Genomic DNA, 26,259 nt, shown 5'->3' on the forward strand with positions numbered 1-26,259 from the left:
TTTACATCTTTGGGATCAATTTCCTCACAGGAGAAAAGGCCTGCCAGAAATGTTGCCAAGAACCGGATAGCACAGTGCCATGGGAGAACAAGGTAGATCTCTGCGATTAACACTCACGAAACATAAATCCTGCTCGCTTAAGAAGAACACCACCCCATTATGCTCCACACAGGAATTGCGACAACCTCATGGAGGGAGCAACTGCTCCATCAGCAGGAAATATTAAGCAATCTTTTCCAAATATGTCAGAAGCTATTCCAGCACCGGCTATCTCTTAAAAACTTCTTTTTCTTGGCGCCGCATCACTTACCTTTCCATCATGTCAGAAAACAGACCACAAGCCCGAATCCAGCAGTAGACCTAACGTATTTTGGCTTCAAGGGCTAATGCAGAATTACTCTTCCACGAGCACAGCCAGGATAAAGAGACGCGACTCCATATCCTCGCTACATCACAGTACTTACCGGCTCAAGCAAACTGGAGGACACGGACCACTTGCTTTACACGTCGTCCCGTCGGTGAATTAGATGGTCAACCAGCAAGCTTCTCATCTCCCTTGCCTTCACGAGTAACAGCCATGTAAATTACACGTTTAAAGTAGGGAAAACCCCACAATAAAATCGAAACCCACCTAAACAAAACTCAAACCCCATCCCGTCACAGCAGTGCATCCGGTTCCAGGCAGCATAAAAAGTTACATAAAGGCAAGGCATTTACCAAAATCTAGTTGCTGGACTTGCAAGTTTTCTATCAATATGAATTACAGTCACATTCTTCAGGCCAAAATGTATACTCTGTAACAGAGAGTTATAATACAGAACGCCTCTTAAAGACATGGCTTCGGCCCAATATTTCAGCTGGAATTTCAACTCTTCTATTAAAATGAATTCCAGTCACATTCTTCAGGCAAAATGTATACTCTGTAACAGAGAGTTATAATACAGAACGCGTCTTAAAGACATGGCTTAGGCCCAATATTTCTGCTGGAATTTCAACTCTTCAATTAAAATAAATTCCAGTCACATTCTTCAGGCCAAAAAGTATACTCTGTAACAGAGACAGAACGTGTCTTAAAGACATGGCTTCGGCCCAATATTTCTGCTGGAATTCCAACTCTTCAATTAAAATGAATTCCAAGCGCAGTGGGCTCACAGTCTTCTGGACAAAATTTATAGTCTGTAACAGAGAGGTCGGATACAGAAGGTGTCTTAAAGACATGGCTTAGGCCCAATATTTCTGCTGGAATTCTAACTCTTCTTTTAAAATGAATTCCAGTCGCAGTGGGCTATCAGTATTCCGACCCCAATTCATATTCTATAACTGAGAGGTCGGATACAGAATAAAATACCGCCTCTTTTTAAAAGCTGGATTTTACGGTGGGTCAGAATGAGAAGGTTTGTGGCCTCCACAGCTCCCCTAAAGCCACTCCCTAACCTCCTTTTTAGTAGAGGCAACTCACAGACATTCGATACGAAACTTGTTTTTACCCACCCTCCTCCTATTTGACCCCCAACTTTTCAACAGCTGTTTGTAGACGGTTGCTCTACAATTTCTAGGAAATCAAACTTAGCCTATTTATTGAAAGCTAATTTTATTGGAACTACATCCCAGGAGGTTTGATTTAATGTGAAACTAGACACTAAGTCGAGCCCTAGATAATGTCAATGAGAATGCCTCTGCCCAATTCGGACATTACTTATACAATTTAGCCTTATACAATTCGGCCTCATTCAGACCCACCGTAGCTTTAACTTTACATCTTTGGGATCAATTTCCTCACAGGAGAAAAGGCCTGCCAGAAATGTTGCCAAGAACCGGATAGCACAGTGCCATGGGAGAACAAGGTAGATCTCTGCGATTAACACTCACGAAACATAAATCCTGCTCGCTTAAGAAGAACACCACCCCATTATGCTCCACACAGGAATTGCGACAACCTCATGGAGGGAGCAACTGCTCCATCAGCAGCAAATATTAAGCAATCTTTTCCAAATATGTCAGAAGCTATTCCAGCACCGGCTATCTCTTAAAAACTTCTTTTTCTTGGCGCCGCATCACTTACCTTTCCATCATGTCAGAAAACAGATCACAAGCCCGAATCCAGCAGTAGACCTAACGTATTTTGGCTTCAAGGGCTAATGCAGAATTACTCTTCCACGAGCACAGCCAGGATAAAGAGACGCGACTCCATATCCTCGCTACATCACAGTACTTACCGGCTCAAGCAAACTGGAGCACACGGACCACTTGCTCTACACGTCGTCCCGTCGGTGAATTAGATGGTCAACCAGCAAGCTTCTCATCTCCCTTGCCTTCACGAGTAACAGCCATGTAAATTACACGTTTAAAGTAGGGAAAACCCCACAATAAAATCGAAACCCACCTAAACAAAACTCAAACCCCATCCCGTCACAGCAGTGCATCCGGTTCCAGGCAGCATAAAAAGTTACATAAAGGCAAGGCATATACCAAAATCTAGTTGCTGGACTTGCAAGTTTTCTATCAATATGAATTACAGTCACATTCTTCAGGCCAAAATGTATACTCTGTAACAGAGAGTTATAATACAGAACGCCTCTTAAAGACATGGCTTCAGCCCAATATTTCTGCTAGAATTTCAACTCTTCTATTAAAATGAATTCCAGTCACATTCTTCAGGCAAAATGTATACTCTGTAACAGAGAGTTATAATACAGAACGCGTCTTAAAGACATGGCTTCGGCCCAATATTTCTGCTGGAATTCCAACTCTTCAATTAAAATGAATTCCAAGCGCAGTGGGCTCACAGTCTTCTGGACAAAATTTATAGTCTGTAACAGAGAGGTCGGATACAGAAGGTGTCTTAAAGACATGGCTTAGGCCCAATATTTCTGCTGGAATTCTAACTCTTCTTTTAAAATGAATTCCAGTCGCAGTGGGCTAACAGTATTCCGACCCCAATTCATATTCTATAACTGAGAGGTCGGATACAGAAATAAAATACCGCCTCTTTTTAAAAGCTGGATTTTACGGTGGGTCAGAATGAGAAGGTTTGTGGCCTCCACAGCTCCCCTAAAGCCACTCCCTAACCTCCTTTTTAGTAGAGGCAACTCACAGACATTCGATACGAAACTTGTTTTTACCCACCCTCCTCCTATTTGACCCCCAACTTTTCAACAGCTGTTTGTAGACGGTTGCTCTACAATTTCTAGGAAATCAAACTTAGCCTATTTATTGAAAGCTAATTTTATTGGAACTACATCCCAGGAGGTTTGATTTAATGTGAAACTAGACACTAAGTCGAGCCCTAGATAATGTCAATGAGAATGCCTCTGCCCAATTCGGACATTACTTATACAATTTAGCCTTATACAATTCGGCCTCATTCAGACCCACCGTAGCTTTAACTTTACATCTTAGGGATCAATTTCCTCACAGGAGAAAAGGCCTGCCAGAAATGTTGCCAAGAACCGGATAGCACAGTGCCATGGGAGAACAAGGTAGATCTCTGCGATTAACACTCATGAAACATAAATCCTGCTCGCTTAAGAAGAACACCACCCCATTATGCTCCACACAGGAATTGCGACAACCTCATGGAGGGAGCAACTGCTCCATCAGCAGCAAATATTAAGCAATCTTTTCCAAATATGTCAGAAGCTATTCCAGCAACGGCTATCTCTTAAAAACTTCTTTTTCTTGGCGCCGCATCACTTACCTTTCCATCATGTCAGAAAACAGATCACAAGCCCGAATCCAGCAGTAGACCTAACGTATTTTGGCTTCAAGGGCTAATGCAGAATTACTCTTCCACGAGCACAGCCAGGATAAAGAGACGCGACTCCATATCCTCGCTACATCACAGTACTTACCGGCTCAAGCAAACTGGAGGACACGGACCACTTGCTTTACACGTCGTCCCGTCGTTGAATTAGATGGTCAACCAGCAAGCTTCTCATCTCCCTTGCCTTCACGAGTAACAGCCATGTAAATTACACGTTTAAAGTAGGGAAAACCCCACAATAAAATCGAAACCCACCTAAACAAAACTCAAACCCCATCCCGTCACAGCAGTGCATCCGGTTCCAGGCAGCATAAAAAGTTACTTAAAGGCAAGGCATATACCAAAATCTAGTTGCTGGACTTGCAAGTTTTCTATCAATATGAATTACAGTCACATTCTTCAGGCCAAAATGTATACTCTGTAACAGAGAGTTATAATACAGAACGCCTCGCCTCTTAAAGACATGGCTTCGGCCCAATATTTCTGCTGGAATTTCAACTCTTCTATTAAAATGAATTCCAGTCACATTCTTCAGGCCAAAAAGTATACTCTGTAACAGAGACAGAACGTGTCTTAAAGACATGGCTTCGGCCCAATATTTCTGCTGGAATTCCAACTCTTCAATTAAAATGAATTCCAAGCGCAGTGGGCTCACAGTCTTCTGGACAAAATTTATAGTCTGTAACAGAGAGGTCGGATACAGAAGGTGTCTTAAAGACATGGCTTAGGCCAATATTTCTGCTGAAATTCTAACTCTTCTTTTAAAATGAATTCCAGTCGCAGTGGGCTAACAGTATTCCGACCCCAATTCATATTCTATAACTGAGAGGTCGGATACAGAAATAAAATACCGCCTCTTTTTAAAAGCTGGATTTTACTGTGGGTCAGGATGAGGAGGTTTGTGGCCTCCATAGCTCCCCTAAAGCCACTCCCTAACCTTTTTAGTAGAGGCAACTCGCAGACATTTGATATGAAACTTTTTTTTACCCACCCTCTTCCTATTTGACCTCCAACTTTTCAAGAGCTGTTTGAAGACGGTTGCTCTACAATTTCTGGGAAACCAAATTTAGCCTAGTTATTAATAGAAATCAAACAAAATAAAACATGGAAAAGAAAATAAGATGATACCTTTTTTATTGGACATAAGTTAATACATTTCTTGATTAGCTTTCGAAGGTTGCCCTTCTTCGTCAGGAACGTAAGACCTTTGAAGTCAGAATGATTGAATATTTTGACACCCAACAGACAGGATTTAACAAGAATCTGGGTTTTCTAGCCCATTATAAACCATAAGGTTGTATTTCTCTGTTTATCACCCTCCTCTCACCTACCCACCACACCCATCCTGTTAGAATATCAATGAAATGCTTTGATGTCCCCATGCATACCTCCTACCCACCCCCACCCTGCTAGACTGTCATAGTAATGCTTGAATGTTTTCACTTATATGTACTATCAGCTACCACATTTGCTTATTTCCGATCTGATGAAGAAGGGCAACCTTCGAAAGCTAATCAAGAAATGTATTAAGTTATGTCCAATAAAAAAGGTATTATCTTATTTTCTTTTCCATGTTTTATTTTGTTTGATTTCTATTGACACACTAGGTTAAAAGGCAACATCCATGATTCCTTGCACCTTATAACAAGCAAAGCAGCAGAGCAGAGTGAGGTATTCACAGATCACAGAGGGGACAGGGATGGTGTAGGGAAAGCGGCTCTTATCAGAAGGTGGGATCCTCCAGGGCAGAAGAAGGAAGGGGATCTAATTAGTCAAAGGAGAAGACTATAATCTTCTTCTGATAGCAGATGGTTCTAGAATACAATTGTCTTACACCAGATTCATCAGATCTGAAAACCTTCTCATCACCAACATGCAAACAAGTAAGCTTTTGAACCTGAAAACGGCCCATTTGCTTCCATGTCACATTGCCATTCGCTATCCTCATCCCATCATCACAATGAATATGGCAGAAATTAGAAATCATGTTTAAAATAAATCTGAATAAAAACCATCCAATTCTATTTTCCATTTAAACTGTATTTTATTTCTTAGGTTATGGTACTGTTGTAAAGTTCTGGTAAATTTTAATTAAGCACTGATTGTTTTCAATATAGGTTTTATTTCGCTGATCTTCAACCCATGGAGTTACAAAAATTAAACATTGAATATATCAATATATTAAAATGAGTTAAGAAATGAATTAATGTATTAATATCCTTTAATATATGCGGACAAGGCACAATAAGAGAAATGTAACTGATTACTAAAACAAGTAAAAAATATTTACAAAAATACAGCCATAAAAAAATCAAAGCAGATCTGAAGTGGGTCCACAGGAGGGGTAGGTGTGGTGTTATCATCATCCATTATGTATAGTAACATAGTAGATGACGGCAGAAACAAGGCTTTCCCCTTCCCCGTCTTTCAGTATTTCTTATCCAGAACCTTACACCCCTTAGAATTTATCCCCAATACCTTCAGCTGCTGCTTCTCTCAGAGTTCAATGTTCTCTCTAGAAGTGTGTGAACTACACTCTACACACAGTAATCCAGGCTTCTCTTTCCCATTCCCCAGTATTCCTTCAATACCCAGAACCTCTGATGCATCCCTTGGAGTTTATTTCACCCCTGATACCTTCACCTGCTGCTTCTCTCAGAGTTAAATGTCTCCCTAGAAATGTGTGAAGGTCTGACTCTACACATAGCTCTAGGCTTCCCTCTCCCATTCCCCAGTATTCCTTCAATACCCAGAACCTCTGATGCATCCCTTGGAGTTTATTTCACCTCTGATACCTTCACCTGCTGCTTCTCTCAGAGTTAAATGTCTCCCTAGAAATGTGTGAAGGTCTGACTCTACACATAGCTCTAGGCTTCCCTCTCCCATTCCCCAGTATTCCTTTCATACCCAGAACCTCTGATGCATCCCTTGGAGTTTATTTCACCTCTGATACCTTCACCTGCTGCTTCTCTCAGAGTTAAATGTCTCCCTAGAAATGTGTGAAGGTCTGACTCTACACATAGCTCTAGGCTTCCCTCTCCCATTCCCCAGTATTCCTTCAATACCCAGAACCTCTGATGCATCCCTTGGAGTTTATTTCACCCCTGATACCTTCACCTGCTGCTTCTCTCAGAGTTCAATGTTCTCTCTAGAAATGTGTGAAGGTCTGACTCTACACATAGCTCTAGGCTTCCCTCTCCCATCCCCCAGTATTCCTTCAATACCCAGAACCTCTGATGCATCCCTTGGAGTTTATTTCACCCCTGATACCTTCACCTGCTGCTTCTCTCAGAGTTCAATGTTCTCTCTAGAAATGTGTGAAGGTCTGACTCTACACATAGCTCTAGGCTTCCCTCTCCCATCCCCCAGTATTCCTTCAATACCCAGAACCTCTGATGCATCCCTTGGAGTTTATTTCACCCCTGATACCTTCACCTGCTGCTTCTCTCAGAGTTCAATGTTCTCTCTAGAAATGTGTGAAGGTCTGACTCTACACATAGCTCTAGGCTTCCCTCTCCCATTCCCCAGTATTCCTTCAATACTCAGAACCTCTGATACATCCCTTGGAGTTTATTTCACCCCTGATACCTTCACCTGCTGCTTCTCTCAGAGTTAAATGTCTCCCTAGAAATGTGTGAAGGTCTGACTCTACACATAGCTCTAGGCTTCCCTCTCCCATTCCCCAGTATTCCTTCAATACCCAGAACCTCTGATGCATCCCTTGGAGTTTATTTCACCCCTGATACCTTCACCTGCTGCTTCTCTCAGAGTTCAATGTTCTCTCTAGAAATGTGTGAAGGTCTGACTCTACACATAGCTCTAGGCTTCCCTCTCCCATTCCCCAGTATTCCTTCAATACCCAGAACCTCTGATGCATCCCTTGGAGTTTATTTCACCCCTGATACCTTCACCTGCTGCTTCTCTCAGAGTTCAATGTTCTCTCTAGAAATGTGTGAAGGTCTGACTCTACACATAGCTCTAGGCTTCCCTCTCCCATCCCCCAGTATTCCTTCAATACCCAGAACCTCTGATGCATCCCTTGGAGTTTATTTCACCCCTGATACCTTCACCTGCTGCTTCTCTCAGAGTTCAATGTTCTCTCTAGAAATGTGTGAAGGTCTGACTCTACACATAGCTCTAGGCTTCCCTCTCCCATCCCCCAGTATTCCTTCAATACCCAGAACCTCTGATGCATCCCTTGGAGTTTATTTCACCCCTGATACCTTCACCTGCTGCTTCTCTCAGAGTTCAATGTTCTCTCTAGAAATGTGTGAAGGTCTGACTCTACACATAGCTCTAGGCTTCCCTCTCCCATTCCCCAGTATTCCTTCAATACCCAGAACCTCTGATACATCCCTTGGAGTTTATTTCACCCCTGATACCTTCACCTGCTGCTTCTCTCAGAGTTAAATGTCTCCCTAGAAATGTGTGAAGGTCTGACTCTACACATAGCTCTAGGCTTCCCTCTCCCATTCCCCAGTATTCCTTCAATACCCAGAACCTCTGATGCATCCCTTGGAGTTTATTTCACCCCTGATACCTTCACCTGCTGCTTCTCTCAGAGTTCAATGTTCTCTCTAGAAATGTGTGAAGGTCTGACTCTACACATAGCTCTAGGCTTCCCTCTCCCATTCCCCAGTATTCCTTTCATACCCAGAACCTCTGATGCATCCCTTGGAGTTTATTTCACCTCTGATACCTTCACCTGCTGCTTCTCTCAGAGTTAAATGTCTCCCTAGAAATGTGTGAAGGTCTGACTCTACACATAGCTCTAGGCTTCCCTCTCCCATTCCCCAGTATTCCTTCAATACCCAGAACCTCTGATGCATCCCTTTACCTGTTCCTTACAATTTAGGGTCTCCTACAATTCAGACTCTCCCTTTTCCAATTTGCTGATCTCATATTTGTCATCTGTTTTTTTTTCCATCTTATTCTGACCATTTGCATCTGTTGACAGAACAATATACATTTAATCATATTACACTCCTACTCAAAACAGAACTCAAAACCGTATTTAATTTAAATTAATAACATTGGTGAACGCGGTCTCACTTAACAAGACCCCAGATAGGGATGAAAATCTATATAACAGACAGTCTCAGATAACTGAGTGATTCCGGCTAGACAAAAGGCTATGTAAGAGACAGTCTCAGTTAACGGCATTGTCCCAGCTAAAGATGAAAGGCTGTGTAATAGACAGTCTAAGATAGCAGCTTGGTCCTACACAGGGATGAAAAGCCATAACAGTCTCACATAACTGAGTGATCCCAGCTAGATGAAAGGCTATTTGAGAGACAGTCTCAGTTCATGGCATAGTCCCAGCTAGATTTGAAAGGCAGTGTAATAGACAGTCTAAGAAAGCAGCTTGGTCCTACACAGGGATGAAAAGCTATGTAAGAGACAGTCTCAGTCCATGGCATAGTCCCAGCTAGATTTGAAAGGCTGTGTAATAGACAGTCTAAGATAGCAGCTTGGTCCTACACAGGGATGAAAAGCTGTAACAGACAGTCTCAGATAACTCCTCTGTAAGTGCAGCTCTTATGTGGCTTAACCTATTAGTTTAGATTAACATGGACTACATAATAATGAGATGCAAAGCATGCATGCATGCATAAGCCAAGCACCTCATTATTAACTAAGACCAATAACAGAGCTTGTGCTGAATTTCCTAAGCTGCTTTATTCCAGGTGAAGTAAAGGTCTGTTTAAACTAAAGCTGGTGCCATTCTTCCATCACAGGAGTAATAGGTTATCAACACATGACCAGATGCTCCTGGTCACCATCTTAACGTGCCCCCTCCCCCACCCCCAGAACACCTTATATTGTTTCCATAATTGCCTACTGCTCATGTTTGATCTATTCTTACTGTACACCACCTTGAGTTAATTCCTTCAAAAAGGCGGTGAATAAATCCTAATAAATAAAATAATAATAAAATGGTTAATCCCCACCCCTACTTCCCAGAGCTATAATGTTTAGCTTTTGCAGCCCCCCCCCCCCCCAACCCCAATCATTTTGGAAATTTGGCTCCATACAACTGACCTCCGTGCACCCAATAGGCTTGTAGTGAAGTAGAATGCCTGATTCTCAATTGCTACATACTGTTTGAAGCATTTATTTGGTTTTTATGATGTATCAATGTTACTATTTAAAGTTTTCATGGTATTTTTTATTTTGTTACATTTGTACCCCGCGCTTTCCCACTCATGGCAGGCTCAATGCGGCTTACATGGGGCAATGGAGGGTTAAGTGACTTGCCCGGAGTCACAAGGAGCTGCCTGTGCCTGAAGTGGGAATCAAACTCAGTTCCTCAGTTCCCCAGGACCAAAGTACATCACCCTAACCACTAGGCCACTCCTCCACACGTCTATTACCCAGTCTGGATGTCTCAACGCCACCTGAAATTAAACATGACCAAAACCGAGCTTCTCATTTTTCCCCCCAAACCCACCTCCCCACTCCCCCCGTTTTCTATTTCTGTTGATGGCTCTCTCATTCTGTCTCCTCAGCAGGAAACCTTGGGGTCATCTTTGACTCTTCTCTGCTCATATCCAGCAGATCGCCAAGACCTGTCGTTTCTTTCTTTACAACATCCGTAAAATCCGCCCCTTTCTTTCCAAACACTCTACCAGAACCCTCATCCACACCTTTGTCACCTCTCGTTTAGACTACCGCAATCTGATTCTTGCTGGCCCCCACTTAGTCACCTCTCCAGTCGGTTCAAAACTCTGCTGCCCGTCTCATCTTCTGCCAGGGTCGCTTTACTCATACTACCCCTCTCAAGTCGCTTCACTGGCTCCCTGTTTTCGCATCCTGTTCAAACTTCTTCTACTAACCTATAAATGTACTCACTCTGCTGCTCCCTAGTATCTCTCCACACTCGTCCTTCCCTACACCCCTTCCCGTGCACTCCGTTCCACGGATAAATCCTTATCTTTTCCCCTGTTCCCTTCTCCACCACTGCCAACTCCAGACTTCGCTCCTTCTGTCTCGCTGCACCCTACGCCTGGAATAAACTTCCTGAGCCCCTACGTCTTGCCCCATCCTTGACCATCTTTAAATCTAGATTGAAAGCCCACCTCTTTTACATTGCTTTTGACTTGTAACCACTCGCCTCCACCTACCCTCCTCTCCTCTTTCCTCTACACATTAATTGATTTGCTTGCTTTATTTTTTGTCTATTAGATTGTAAGCTCTTTGAGCAAGGACTGTCTTTGTTCTATGTTTGTGCAGCGCTGCGTACGCTTTGTAGCGCTATAAAATGCTAAATAGTAGTAGTAGTAGTGCATGCTCAGACACAATCCTCCCACACTTTACCCTATGATCAGAGATAATAGTGTGCGTAAATTTGCAGGCTATTATCTCTGATCATAGGGGCAGTAAAGCCCTGCACTGTTCCAATGCTATTTTTAGAGCGCGTTTGGAACAGAACGGGGCTTTAGATCATCTGGGCACTTGGGCCCAGCTTCTCTGCTCTCCCTCCCCAAACCGTGTCCCTCTCCTCTCTGAGCCCACCCCATCCAGCTTCTCTCCCTCTCTTCCTTCCAAGGTCTGATTTTCTCCCCTTGTGGGTTCAACATTTGACCTCCTCTTCCTTCATCTCCTTGGGCTGGCACCTCTGTCCCTTCCCTCCAGCCCACATGTCCAACCCCACTCACTGCAGGTCCAGGACTTTGCTCCCTTCCCTCCAATCTCCAGCCCCTCTGTAGGTTCAGCACTTCTCCCCCTTCCATCTGACCACCAGCTCCTCCTTGCAAGTCCAGCACTTTTCTCCCTTCCCTCTGACCTCAAGCCCCCTTGCAAGTCCAGCATCTCTCTGTTCTCCCTCCAGCCCCCCTACAGGTCCAGCTTCTCTCACCCTTCCTTCCAACCTCCAGCCCCCTTCATGTCCAGCCTCAAACCCTCCCTTTCAAGTCCAGCACATCTGTCCCCTCCTTCAATCTCCCTTCTTCACAGGTCCAGCACCTCTACCGTCCCTGGATCTGGTATCTATGCTCTTCCTTTCTCTCTCTCAGCCCCACCCACATTGCTTTCAACATCTTACCATTGCACTGCCTGGCAGCAATTCATACAGGCGTGCTCCGGGAACTTCTTTATGCCGTGTCCCATCCAATTCATAGCAGAGGGAAGGCCTGAGAGTAGGTCTGTATGAATTGCTGCCAGGCACTGCAGTAATGTAATGCTCGAAGTGCTGTGACCAGGCCGGGATGGGGTTGAGGTAGGTAAAGGCACCTCTGGAGCGGCGGGGGGGGGGGAGAGAGAGAAAGAGGAAAAGAGCCAGTAAGAAAAAAGTACAGGGTCCTGTAGAGGGAGATAGGATCCCAGGCAGCTCATTTGGGGCAAGGGGCAATGTCTCCCATCCCCCCCCCATGGCAACCTTTCTGGATCTGTCCCACATCACCTTCTTGTTAGACATTGCTGCGAACTGCACTTCAACTGCCTATGCAAAGAGTCAGTATCCCATGCAGCGACATTCCACTTCACCAGATGAATTTGCCTTCCCCTCCTTCCACGCTTTCCAGGAGTTTGAGGGTTGCTGTGTCCTACTGTTGGACTGTAGGATTCTGCAATCTGCACCATTAATTGAAAGGCTGTGTAGCTGCAGCTTAATCAGTAGCAGAAGGTGAGACAAAGACTGGGTGGGCCTGGGCCCACCTGCAGCTCCGCTCCTGCCACAGAAAGAAACACAAAACAATAATCCCTAACTTGCCTTTATTTTTTTAATTTGCTTAAGAAAACATTTCAGTACATTATAAAACAGTTATTGTGCTATTGGCACCGCAAACATGAGCCTGAAAGATTCTACTCACTAATAAAAAAAAATAAATAAAAAAAAAAACAACTTCTACAATTCAATAAAGAACCAGTTATATACCTCAACAATTATTCATGTCAAATATTTCTGATGCGGCTTTTACCTATTTTTAAGCCCTCTGGTTGAGTGCCTTGAAGCAGATTTGCTTTTATATATATATATATATATATATATATATATATATATATATAAATAAAACTCAATTATATTTTTATATCAGAAACAGCCTATTTTCTGTCCTAAGTCATCGAACACCCATTTATTTTATAAAAATTCACACATCTCACACAGCACCTTCTTTCTCTCTCAATTTCATTTTTTTTTTTAATACAACAAATCCAGAATAGCATCACCTTTTATTTCAGACAAATCCTTTCAATTAAAACACTCTCTCTCTCCTGCTCACACTTACTTTATTCATACGCACACTTCAAGTTAACTTTCTTGTTTTTCTGCACTTTTTTTTTTTTGCCAAGTTCTCAGTTCTGCTTCGAAGTAATAATTGCCTCAAGGCCAAGGTAACAGTTTAACACAGGACAGAAACTGTAATTAGCAGGAGCTGCGCTGCGGTGGAAGGCGAGGAGCGAGCGTTTTGATTGGCTGTCAAGACGCGCAGAAGAAGCCTTTGATTGGCTGTAAGGCTCCTCCTGTCTAAAGCGGGAAAAGGCTGGTGCACAGTTTAACACAGGCCAGAAACTGTAATTAGCAATAGCAGCTGCTGCGGTGGAAGGCGAGGAGCGAGCGTTTTGATTGGCTGTCAAGACGCGCAGAAGAAGCCTCTGATTGGCTGTAAGGCTGCTCCTGTCTAAAGCGGGAAAAAGCAGGTGCTAAGCAGCTTTTTGTCCTGCGCTATAGTAACACTGTTGCACGCCAGAAAAAAAAAATGTCACTTTATTCCCACACTTTTACTCCATTACTGTGCGCACGTTCTTTACCTTTTATTTTGCATGGGCCCAGAATTAACTTGGATGGGCCTTCCTTCCCCCCCCCCCCCCCCAACCTCGTAGATACATTTTTTTTTTTTTTTTTACACATTTCTCCTTCTCTCCCCAATCCCCCGCAGATATATAAAATACATTTTATGCCTTCCACCCGCAAACATATAAAATACATTTCATACCTTCCCCTCCACCCCCCCCCCCCCCCGCAAACATATAAAATACATTTCATACCCCCCCCCCCCCGATATACCTCAGAAGCGGCCGCAGTCATTTATGCGCAACGCAGCAGACAAAAGCCTTCTGGTCGGACCAGCGCAAATGAATCGCTGAGGCCGCCTCTGAGGAACGTGGGGAAAGGGGGGGGGGGGGGGGCAGATACCAGGCCGCCGGCGAAGGAAAGGGGAAAAAAAAAAGAAATAGTGCAGCCCCCAATTTTTTTTTTTGCCCAGAGCCTGTGTCCCGAAAGTAGGTACAATTGAGCGAGTAGGCAAAAAAAAGTTAATTCCTCCGCCGCTACCGGGAAAACAAACAAACAAAAAAAAAAACCTTCCCCGGTAACATAAAAATCAGCAGAAAGAACAAGAGCGCGCGAAACCTCTTACCAACCTCACCAGCTTGCTTTTGCACCTGGCGGTGGTGTACCACACCCTCTGACGTAAGACGTCCCGTCGTAGGGGGGGGGCGAGACCGACAGACGCAGAGTGCGCGCGCGCGCGGGGCCCGGATCACGGGGCCCCGCGCTGTGATTTTTTTTTTTCTCTGCTTCTGACGTCAGGACTGCGGCTGCGCACAGAAAAGGACTGTTGAATGCTGACTGGGGATGGTAGAAAGGAAAATAGGCTACTGCTACTACTGGACATCGAGGTGAAAGGACAGAGAAGCTCGACCCGTAACAGAAAAATTAATGGACGAATGGTGAGTTTGAAAGATCGGTGGTGAAGTGTGGGGAGCAAGTTTAGGAAGGCAGAGGGAGGGAGTTAAAGAGATATAGGGGTTCGGGTAAATCTTGGATCCAATCTACAGGAAGCTATAACTTCAAAGATAATAGAGGAACTGGAAACTGGGACCAATATGGTTAGAGGAATAAAGGCACCAGACCACAAAGCTAGAAAATTTTTAATTTATTTTCTATTGGGTGACTGGAATTGGTTTCTGCTATATTTTTGTTTAAATCTGTTTATTAATGAATGGTACACATATAAGCCGGGTGCAAAGATGAGTATAGAGTACCAGCACAACCAAGGCATGAGAACTTAAGTATTGCCATACTGGGATATAGACCAAAGGTCCATCAAGCCCAGCATCTTGTTTCTAACAGTAGCCAATCCAGGTTGGAAGTACCTGGTAAGGTCCCAAAACAGTACAATACATTTTATGCTGCTTACGTTAGAAATAATCAGTGAATTTTCCGCAAGCCATTTAATAATGGCTTATGGATTTTTTTTTCTTTTAGAAAGCTAGCCAAATCTTTTTTTAAAACCCCGCTAAGCTAACTGCTTTTACTACATTCTCTGGCAACAAATTCCAAAGTGCATTTTTATAATATACCATTGCATTCTACAAAACAAAAGGAGCAAGTTCACACAAACCCTCTTTCTAGGCACAGGGGAAAAAAAGGTTTTAAATGCTCCCAGGTTTCAACCTAATTCATGTTTAATGTAGGCTATAAATGTCATAAATAAGTAAATAAATAGAAACTCTGAATGTTGAGCACCTGATTCTCATCATATTGTGGTCCTTTACCTGGAGGAAAAAAAAAATCTGTGCAGTAATATAATACATGCTAGGGTGTTTCTATAACCAGCCCATCCCAATGACACCCTGATTACAATTTATAACAAATTACTACTCTACCTACTGTATGAAAAGTCATTCCTTATTATACATAGTAACATAGTAGATGATGGCAGAAAAAGACCTGCACGGTCCATCCAGTCTGCCCAACAAGATAACTCATGTGCTAATTTTGTGTATACCCTACATTGATTTGTACCTGTATTCTTCAGGGCACAGACCGTATAAGTCTACTCAGCACTATCCCTGCCTCCCAACCACCGGCTCCGGCACAGACCGTGTAAGTCTGCCCAGCACTATCCCCACCTCCCAACCACCAGTCCCGCTTCCCACCACCGGCTCTGGCACAGACTGTATATTTCCTCTGTGTACATCCGTATGCTGCACAAGCTAGCACGTTTGAAAATATAAGTGAGATTAAATAAAAATGCTACCAACAATAAAGAATGACATGGATGCAGCAGCTCATAGGTTTGTTTGCTTTGTTTTGAGCTTATGCGGAATGACAGCTGCGCAGGAAAGGGGAAACAGACTAATCTAAGTGGTTTCAACTTTGTGACTTCATGCCGTCTCCTGTTCTCAAACAAACCACTTTGGGACCAAGGAGGTATAAAACAAGAGACAGCATGAGCCTATCGGGCTCATTCTTTGGGCTGAAGCCAGTGGACAGAGCTTGCTGCCATATTCAATGACCCCCACCAAACATTCGCATTGAAAACAACAGCAAACTTGTGAGGTTTATATTATTTTAGTACATCTCCTTCAATTTGTATTCTTTCTGTTAGGAGGAGATGGGAGGGGTTGGTTGGAGATTTATCAATGGGTCTGTGAATGGGGGAGGGTTATATCCAAAATGTGATTGTCAGTGCTCCAGAGACTGCAGCGGAGGATGAGGATGGGTAGAGAAATTCTTACAGTCATTTAAAAAAAAGTTTCAAACATAACATGACTGGAAAATGCTCTCCTTTCTATATATGGTGCAGGGCGAGGAAATTCCTGGAGGTAAAGTCCATGAACTGTTAGTATATTGGACTAGATGGACCTTTGGTCTGATCCAATAGGGAAATCCTTATAATTCATTAAAAAAAGCCTGAAACAGAACATTATTTGAAAATGCTCTTTCTATAAATGGAGCACCGCAAGGAAAGCAATCACTGTTCTCCTTTCAAGGGCACACTAGACCTGTGAGTAAACTTACCTATTCAATTTTCTCTTACCATTACTATGTGCTCATCCTCAAAAGCACAGAGGCAAGGAGGTTAGCTTGGCAGAGTTTAAAAAGGGGTTAGACAGTTTCCTAAAGGACAAGTCCATAAACCGCTACTAAATGGACTTGGGAAAAATCCACAATTCCAGGAATAACATGTATAGAATGTACGTTTGGGAAGCTCGCCAGGTGCCCTTGGCCTGGATTGGCCGCTGTCGTGGACAGGATGCTGGGCTCGATGGACCCTTGGTCTTTTCCCAGTGTGGCATTACTTATGTACTTATAAGCACTGCTCTTCACTCCCTTTCACACCAGTATATTTACTTCCTGCTATATCCCCTGGGAGTGACCCAATGGAGGGGGCAATTTTCAAAGCCTTTCATGGAGTAAATAGTGATGTAATCACACACACTGGCTGCCTGAAAGTTATCCTGCCATATTCAAATCCAGTTATTGAATAAATAGTGACCTAATCACACAAACTGGCTGTCTGAAAACTGCCCTGACAAGAAGTAGCCATCTGGAACAACATGAATACTTTCACTCTCATTTAAAGGTGGTGGTCCCATGTCTGTAATAGAAAATTAACAGGCACATATTGCTTTTCCAACTCTTATCTGTTTATTAGCATAAGAACACACATAATAATAATAATAATAATAATTATTATTATTATTAAAAAAAACAGATGAAACACAGCTACTTTTAAAGTGAAAGTACGGTATATGCGTACTTCTGTTTTAAAAACTGGATCCTGTGTTCCTGGATAAAAATATTCACAGACTGTGAATATCCAGTAGGGCAATCTGAATGACTTAGTTACATAGATCCTTACTTTCTCCCCATCGCCTCCTCTCAGCAGTCTCCATTATTTGATCATTTGAAATACCATCATCCTGTATATTCCTCTCAGTTTTCTCACTACTGCAGTGGTGTTCACCGACAGTCCTCAAGGGCCACAGGGTGTCCTTAGGACACATACACAGTCCCCAATCTGGGGGAATCATCCTAAGGTACACGGTTCTCCTTGAGATATGAAATGACTACCTCAGTATCAGGCTAAAAGTCACACTGTAATATAAGACTTTTCCTGTTGTATCAGTGTGCAAGTAAGTTATAGTTACTCCAGCATCTGTTCACAAGTCTTGGAAAGTTCTCCAAGTTTAACACGAGCATAATCAGCACAGTTCAAAGCCATCTGACAGTCCTTTCGGGCGGAGTAACTTGAGCCTTCATGGGGCTGTCCTGTTGCCACCTGTTTGAAACACAACCACATTAATTCCATAAAACTGTAAACATCTGTCAATTGACACCATCCTCACTTTCCCCACAATCATCACTTCCCCCTTTATTGCACTCGTGATAGTACACTATGCTATAGATTAATATAAGAACATAAGAATAGACATACTGGGTCAGACCAATGGTCTATCTAGCCCAGTGTCCTGCTTCCAGCAGTGGCCAATCCAGGTCGCAAGTACCTGGCAGAAACCCAAATAGTAGCAACATTTCATGTTATCAATCCTGGGGCAAGCAGTGGCTTCCCTATACCTCTCTCAGTAACAAGACTATGGACTTTTCCTCCAGGAACTTGTCCAAAACCTTTTTTTAAACACAGATATGCTTACCACTGATACCACATCTTCAGGCAATGAGTTCCAGAACTTAACTATTCTTTGAGTGAAAAAAATATTTCCTCCTATTTTTTTTTTAAAGCATTTCTATGTAATTTCATTGAACACAATACTCAAGGTGAGGATGCACCATGGAGTGATACAGAGTATTTTTGGTCTTATTCTACATCTCTTTTCTAATAATTCCTAGAATCCTGTTTGCTTTTTTTTTTGGCCACCATCATACACTCAGCAGAAGATTTCAGTGTATTGTCTACAAGGACACCTACCGTATTTTTCGGACCATAAGACGCACAGGACCATAAGACGCACCTAGGTTTTAGAGGAGGGAAATAGGAAAAAAAAAAATTTCCTTTTTCCCTCCTCTAAAACCTAAGTGCTCCGGTGCGTCTTGTCCGAGTTCGGGATCGTCCTCCCCTACTTACGTGACGCGATGTTCCCTGGTGGTATAGTGACGTCGGGGCAGGAAAGAGCCCCCTCTTTCCTGCCCAGCGCGCTACTCTCCGTCCTCGAGACAGTCAGGAACCAGTCAGGAGGACGGAGAGCAGCGCGCTGGGCAGGAAAGAGGGGGCTCTTTCCTACCCCGACGTCACTAGACCACCAGGGAACATCGCGTCACGTAAGTAGGGGAGGGCGATCCCGAACTCGCTACCTTCGGACTATAAGACGCACCCCCCACTTTCCTCCAAAATTTTGGGGGAAAAAAGTGCGTCTTATAGTCCGAAAAATACGGTAGGTCTTTTTCTTGAGTGATGACTCCTATGATTCGGATTATTCTTCCCAATATGCATCACTTTCAATTTGTCCACATTAAATTTCAAATATTTTATGGCAGGGCTCTACAAAATATCTTAGGATCTAGGACCAATACTTGAACGACTGGAATTTGTATTTATGCACACTTATTTTATTTATTTATTTATTTGTAACATTTGTATCCCAGATTTTCCCACCCATTAGCAGGCTCAATGTGGCTTACATAATACCGTCAAGGCGATCGCCAAGTCCAGAGTATGTTTCAATTCAGGATTATTATGAAGCAGTCTTTGGAAAGAGAAAGGTTTTTAGCCTCTTCCTGAAGTTGAGGTAGCTGTTTTGTGTTCTGATGGGAATAGGTAGAGAGTTCCATATTTTGATTCCAAGTACGGGGAATAGAGAGCTGAAAATCTTCTGATTTAGAATTGTCTTTTGAAACGGTAATGCTTGCATTAGTTGTTTCAGGGGACCTTTTACGAAGATGCACTGAAAAATGGCTTGCATTAGTTTAGGTGCGTGTTTTGGACACGCGCAGAATCATTTTTCAGCGCACCTGTAAAAAATGTCTTTTTTTTTTTTTCTTAGTGGAAAATGGACATGCAGCAAAATGAAAATTGGCACGTGTCCATCTTGGGACTGAGACCTTACCGCCACCCATTCACTTAGCGGTAAGGTCTCACACTTTAACTGGGTGGGAATCGTCCACATACGTACAATGCCAATTAGTCGGTTCCTTCTTCCATTTTCTGAAGGCGTTTCTTTTAGCCCTAATAGCTTCCTTCACCTCACTTTTTAACCACGCCGGCTGTCTTTTTTACTTCCGTCTTTCTTTTCTAATTTGCGGAATATGTTTGGCCTGGGCCTCCAGGACGGTATTTTTTAATAGCGTCCACGCCTGTTGTACAGTTTTTACCCTCTCAGTTGCCCCCCTAAGTTTTTCCTTCAACGTTCTTCTCATTTTATCATAGTCTCCTTTTTAAAGTTAAACGTTAATGTATTTGACTTCCTATGTATAGTTACTTCAAGATTGATATCAAAACTGATCATATTATGATCACTGTTATCAAGCGGCCCCAGTACCATAACGTTCCCACCAGATCATGCGCTCCATTAAGGACCAAGTCTACAACTTTTCCTTCTCTCGTCAGCTCCTGCACCAGCTGCTCCATAAAGCTGTCCTTGATTTCATCAAGGAATTGTACCTCTCTAGCATGTCCCGATGTCACATTTGCCCAGTCTATATTTGGGTAATTGAAGTCACCCATTATTATCGCATTGCCCATTTTGTTTGAGTCTCTGATTCCTTTTATCATTTCTGCGTCCTCCTGCTCATCCTGGCGAGGCGGACAGTAGTGCACTCCTATCACCGTCCTTTTTCCTTTTCTACATGGAATTTCAACCCACAATGATTCAAAGGTGTGATTTGTGTCCTGCTGAATTTGTAATCTGAGTCAAGGCTCTCATTAATATACAATATACAATTAATATACAATGTGAGAGTTGCTCCATCCCCTTAATCCTTTTTTGCCCTTCTCTGTATCTTTTCTAATTCTGATATATATTTTTTTAGTGTTCAAAGGACACAGAGAATGTAGAGAAGAAGAGTAGTGGGCATCTGTTAGTAATGGGGCATAAGACTGGGGAGTTGGTGCATTAGTAAACTACTAAAGACCCATCTCTTCGACAAGATATACCACAAAGATCAAATCATGTGAAACTCTTATATATTTCCAGAAATGTTAATAAAGCTTTCTATTATATTATTATCAGTGGAGGAGTGGCCTAGTGATTAGGGTGGTGGACTTTGGTCCTGGGAAACTGAGGAACTGAGTTCAATTTCCACTTCAGGCACAGACAGTTCCTTGTGACTCTGGGCAAGTCACTTAACCCTCCATTGCCTGCCGTATTGAGCCTGCCATGAGTGGGAAAAAGCGCGGGGTACAAATGTAACAAAAAAAAAAAATGTATTCCATTAGCATGCAATCCAACATCCTTCTGTAACACCAAATGCCTATTCTCTTTTCATTTCCATTATCCATGATGTTTTGTAAGCCACACTGCGCCTGCAAAGAGGTGGGAAAATGTGGGATACAAGTGCAATAAAAAAAAAAAATTAGTAAGAGGAAGTGTAGTTGAAGCAGACAGAAGAATGAACGCTACTCAACGTAGCCAGAATGTCTTCTAGATAAATTACATTGATGTCATCATATGGCATGCCTGTCAGCCTTTGTGAAAAGTATGGCCTTTGTGAAAAAGTCAAAACCCCAGTGAGTTCCAACTTCCTCAGGTGTCCAGTCAAGATACCCACGAAAAGTTTGCAGACCTGCAGCACCCTCCCCAACAACCTCCATACACAATTTGACTTGGTAGCATAAAAGGAAAATGTTACAAATTTGCAAGCTCTTTCATTATAACGCTCTGTCTTTAGGAATCCTAGCTCTTAAGAGGTTCTGCCTCTCACCTGGGTCAGGTAGCGGATCTGGTTGGATAGCTCAGATTCCACTTTTTGTACGGAAGCCACAAACTGTGCTGCCTGACGGTCCAACAAACGCTCATTGGGTTTCTCCTTCGAGAGTTCAAGGGTCACAGTCCCTGGACAGGCACATGCAAAGAGAAGGAACAGTCATAATAGGAAGGAGCAGGAATCAAAGTCCTTGGGGGGGGGGAGGGGGGAATCACAGGTAAGCATGAGGTCACAGCCAGCAGACCTGGGAAGGAGAGTGGAGGTGGCAAGTGTGGGAGAAGAGAGCAGTTGTAACAAACCAGGAAAGACAATGGTTATAGGTAAGAGGCTTGGAGGAACAAGATCATGGGTAATAAGGTGGGAGGGCAGAGGTTTCCAACAATAAGCCAGGAAGCTGGAGTGGGAGAGGTACAGCTGTTACAGTCTAGGTACACAGCAGAAGTCTCAATACAAGTGGGAGTGGGGCAGCCATGGCAGGTCTGGAGGCAGAGGACAGATCTCAAGTAATAAGAAGGGGAGCAGTTCTTACAGATCTGAGGCCTGAACAGATGTCTCTAGTAATACATGTGGGGGAGGGCAGTTACAGGTCTAGGGACAGTAAAGAGGTCTCAGGTGGTAAACATGGGGGGGGCAGTTGTTACAGGTACTACATGTGGTGGTAGGAGCAGCAGCTGTACAGGTCTCAGGTAATACACGTGGGGGGGGCAGTTACAGGTCTGGGGGGGCACAGCAGAGGTCTCAGGTAATAGACGTGTGGGGGGAGCTGCTGTTACAGGACTCGGGTAATATACGTGTGGAGGAAACAACTGTGACAGGAGTCAAGTAATGACCATGGGTGGGGGGAAAGCAGCTGTTACAGGTCTGGGGGCAGGGCAGAGGTCTGGGTAATAGACGTGTGGAGGAGTGGCCTAGTGGTTAGGGTGGTGGACTCTGGTCCTGGGGAACTGGGTTCGATTCCCACTTCAGGCACGGGCAGCTCCTTGTGACTCTGGGCAAGTCACTTAACCCTCCATTGCCCCATGTAAGCCGCATTGAGCCTGCCATGAGTGGGAGAGCGGGGTACAAATGTAACAAAAATAAAATATGTGTGTGGAGGAAACAACTGTGACAGGAGTCGGGTAATACCCATGGGTGGGGGAAAAGCAGCTGTTACAGGTCTGGGGGCAGAGCAGAGGTCTGGGTAATAGCCGTGTGGGGGACTCAGGTAATAGCATACTTTCCTTTATAAAATAACTAGCAAAAAAGGCCCATTTCTGAGACCAATTAAACGGGTGCTAGTAAGGTATTTGTTTTTTGCAATTAATGTTTTGAAAGGGATATTTAGGATAATTGTGATGTCATGGTAATGATTAATTTACATTTTTGTGTTGTGTGTAATGTTATTTGGTGGCACAGTTGTTTTCTGTGTGTCCAGTGTTCTGCTAGAAATGAAATGGGCAGTGTCTCAATTCTCATGTATTTTCAATTATTTATTGTAGTACTCTGTTAGGAGACAGTAAGTCTGACAGTTACATGAAGTGAGTGGTGTGTCCGAGAGTGATGCATGGGAAGGAGTATGTGTGAGAGAGAGATGATGTGTGGGTAGGGGGCTTGTGTGGCTATCTGTGAGGCGTCATCACTCTGTGTGTCTCACAGAGAGTGTATGTGTGTGTGTTTCACAGAGATAGTTTGTGTGTGTGTGTGTGAAAGTGAGAGAGGGTTGTGTAGACTTGGAGGTTGGGGGTGAGTGTCTGTGTTTGTGTGATTTTGTGTGTGTCTCAGAATGGTTGGGGGGGAGGGGCGGCGAGGGGGGGGGGAGAACTGAGAGGGTGTGACGGGGAGAGAGTGAGTGTCCATGTCTCCATGTTGCGCATCAGTGTTTGTGTGTGTGTGTTTTTTTGTGTGTGTTTTTTTTTTTGGGGGGGGGGGGGGGGGCGGCGGTTGTGAGTGTGAGAGACAAAGATCATGTGTGTCACAAAGATATTTTGTGTATGTGATAGAGGGTGGGGCAAAGTTGGAGTGTGGGGGGGGGGGAGTATCAGCGTGTGTGTGTTTGTTGTGGTGTAACTTTGGTAGGGAGGTGTCTGGTGAACTTGGAGGGGTTGGCTGTTTTGTTGTATCGCTTTTATCTTACAGGTACAGGAGTCTTGCTCGTTTGGGGGGCTTGGAGGGGGCGTGTTTGGTAATCTGTGAGCCTGCATCACTGTGTGTGTGACACAGAGAGTGTGTGTGTGAAAGTGAGAGAGGGTGGGGCGGACTGGGAGGTTGGGTGCTAGTGTCTGCATTTTTGTGTTATTGTGTGTTTCTCACCAAGGGGGGGGGGGGGAAGGTGATCTGAGAGGGTGTGGCAGGGGGCTTGGAGGGTGGGTCAAGGGTTTTTTTTGCGGGGGGGGGGGGGGTGGTTTTGGCCATGTTTTTGCTTGCTCGTATTACTGTGGTGCTGTGGTGTGCTTTTTTATGTTTTGTTAGGAAGTATTTTTTCACGGAGAGAGTAGTGGATGCTTGGAATGCCCTCCCGCGGGAGGTGGTGGAAATGAAAACAGTAACGGAATTCATACATGCGTGGGATAAGCATAAAGGAATCCTGTGCAGAATAAATGGATCCTCAGGAGCTTAGTCAAGATCGGGAGGCGGGGCTGGTGGTTGAGAGGCGGGGATAGTGCTGGGCAGACTTATACGGTCTGTGCCAGAGCCAGTGGTGGGAAGCGGGACTGGTGGTTGGGAGGCGGGGATAGTGCTGGGCAGACTTATACGGTCTGTGCCAGAGCCAGTGGTGGGAGGTGGGGCTGGTGGTTGGGAGGCGGGGATAGTGCTGGGCAGACTTATACGGTCTGAGCCGGTGGCAGGAGGCGGGGATGGTGCAGGGCAGACTTATACTGTCTGTGCCCTGAAAAGGACAGGTACAAATCAAAGTAGGGTATACACAAAAAGTAGCAAATATGAGTTTTTCTTGTTGGGCAGACTGGATGGACCGTGCAGGTCTTTTTGTGCCGTCATCTACTATGTTACTATGTAATAGACGTGTGGAGGAAACAACTGTGACAAGAGTCGGATAATACCCATGTGGGGGGGGGGGGGGGGGGAAGCAGCTGTTACAGGTCTGGGGTAAGAGGCAATACACATGGTGGGAGGACTACTACTACTACTTAGCATTTCTATAGCGCTACCGGACGTACGCAGCACTTTACACTAGAACATGGAGAGACAGTCCCTGCTCGATAGAGCTTACAATCTAACTTGGACAGACAGACAAGGCAAGTGAGGGATAAGGGTTAGGACAGACAGGACCTATCAGGGATAAGGGACAGTTGAAGGGAGGATTAAAAGGTGAGTAGGGGTTAGGAGTTGAAAGCAGCATGGAAAAGGTGGGTTTTTAGCCTAGATTTGAAGACGGCCAGAGATGAGGCTTGACGAAACCGGCTCAGGAAATCCACCTCCTATTATTACCCTAACCACTCCCTTCCTTCCTTCCTTCCCTCACTTAATTTCTACACAATACTAAATGCATCTGCTATCCTGTAATGACCATGTTTACAAAACTATGTAAGCCACACTGAACCTGCAAATAGGTGGGATAATGTGGGATACAAATGCAATCAAACATATAAGCGGCAAGTGACCGTACTCACTTGCAAATGTGCAGTACAGACTTCCCTCTCTGTCCCGCCCTCACGTCAAGACGTCAGAGGGCAGAACAGAGAGGGAAACAGAGTCGAATTGTCGGACGCCGCCGCTGCCGCCTGGAAAGGAACATCGCGCGAAACAACCTCCATCCCCCCCCCCCCTCCGTATCGGGCCCCCTGCACTGACCTGACAGCGCCTCTCACCTCCTTGTGGAAGCACAGCAGGCAGTAGCAGAGCGATCTGCTGCTGCCTGTAGCGCTTTCGCACGGAGGTGAGAGGCGCTGTCAGGTCAGTGCAGGGGTCCCGGCACAGAGGGGGGAGAGAGTGGCGGCAATGAGGGTAGCTGGACATGGGGGGAGGGCAGGGAGGAGAGGCCATGGTTGCTGGACTTGGGGTGAGAGCAGGGCACAGAGGAGGGTTGCTGGACATGGGGGGTGGGGGGAGGCCAAGGGAAAGAGGAGGGTCGCTGGATATGGGGGGGGGGGGGAGGATCGGTGGATGGGGTGAGGCCAGGGCAGAGAGGAGGGCTGCAATACTTGCCCGTTTTTTACAAGCTTAACGGCTAGTAAATACATAAAATATTCCATGCATATGGTGCAGCAAGATAAAAGGAACGGAGTCTGCAGTTTGCAGTGGAGGAGAAGGATGCAGATAAGAGAGATTTACCCAGTGAGCGGAGTTCCTGGGGAGGAGCGTTGGGAGAGATGAGAGCAGCTGTTACGTAGGAAAAGGGTCACAAACTAACGAATGGGACTCAGGGTTCACAGGGCCTGGGGTGGCAGGAGGAGATTCGGTGGGGGGGAGGGGGGAATTCCAGTACCAGCAGTCTGCAGCACGGTCGCAATCTCCTTCTCGATTTCTTCCAGCGTTCGCAGCCTCTCACTCGCTACCCCGTGCGTCGCCATCATTAACCTCCGCGGCACGCAGAGATTACGCAATCGCGCACCGGATGTACGTCATTCATTAAAAAAAAAACCAGGAAACGAAGCGAGCCTATCTAGTCCATTGTGTGAGCTGAAGCCGGTAGGCGGAGCTCGCAGCCATTTTGGTGCAACCAAAACAATAGCAAAAGAGTGTTAGACATAAGAGTGTCTATACGTGGTCCAAGTCTCTAAAGCTGTTGCGGTTGGATAGGCAGTGCTTTAGAAGGTGGAGGACAAAAGGGTTTATTTGGGGGTTTTTTTTTTTTACTTATTGGATATCTTTTAAAAAAAATTTTAAGCTTCCCATATGCTGATGTAAATACCATGGAAATCAAAACTGAATGTCACTAAAAGAGCTT

At 44.5% G+C, this 26,259-nt stretch overlaps 2 protein-coding genes across 2 annotated transcripts in view; one reads left to right on the forward strand and one right to left on the reverse strand.

The window, feature by feature from the left end:
* Positions 1 to 14,398: 14,398 nt before the first annotated feature.
* LOC115458308 (extracellular calcium-sensing receptor-like) overlaps positions 14,399 to 26,259 on the forward strand; it is a 33,043-nt gene continuing 21,182 nt past the window's right edge. Inside the window, exon 1 of the mRNA XM_030188187.1 lies at positions 14,399 to 14,434. Coding sequence (XP_030044047.1) covers positions 14,424 to 14,434 — 11 coding nt within the window. The 5' untranslated portion in view covers positions 14,399 to 14,423. The remainder of the gene's footprint in view (positions 14,435 to 26,259) is intronic.
* On the reverse strand, positions 16,833 to 25,933 carry MED11 (mediator complex subunit 11). The gene is made up of 3 exons (XM_030188188.1): positions 25,798 to 25,933; positions 21,372 to 21,502; positions 16,833 to 17,775 (listed from the first exon to the last, which is right to left on the reverse strand). The coding sequence occupies exons 1-3, from the start codon at positions 25,883 to 25,885 to the stop codon at positions 17,641 to 17,643; spliced, it is 354 nt and encodes a 117-aa protein (XP_030044048.1). The 5' UTR covers positions 25,886 to 25,933; the 3' UTR covers positions 16,833 to 17,640.

Source organism: Microcaecilia unicolor, chromosome 14 (assembly GCF_901765095.1).
Source record: "Microcaecilia unicolor chromosome 14, aMicUni1.1, whole genome shotgun sequence".
NCBI classification, from domain to species: Eukaryota; Metazoa; Chordata; class Amphibia; order Gymnophiona; family Siphonopidae; genus Microcaecilia; species Microcaecilia unicolor.

Bases quoted from the DNA above. Each gene is read 5' to 3' on its own strand.
- MED11 (XM_030188188.1), bottom strand. From the start codon at position 25,885: ATGATGGCGACGCACGGGGTAGCGAGTGAGAGGCTGCGAACGCTGGAA. The intron at 21,503-25,797 runs GTACTGGAATTC...GTGCCTGTCCAG, and splicing joins GACCGTGCTGCAGACTGCTG to GGACTGTGACCCTTGAACTC. The intron at 17,776-21,371 runs GTGAGAGGCAGA...TGTTTCAAACAG, and splicing joins AGATCCGCTACCTGACCCAG to GTGGCAACAGGACAGCCCCA.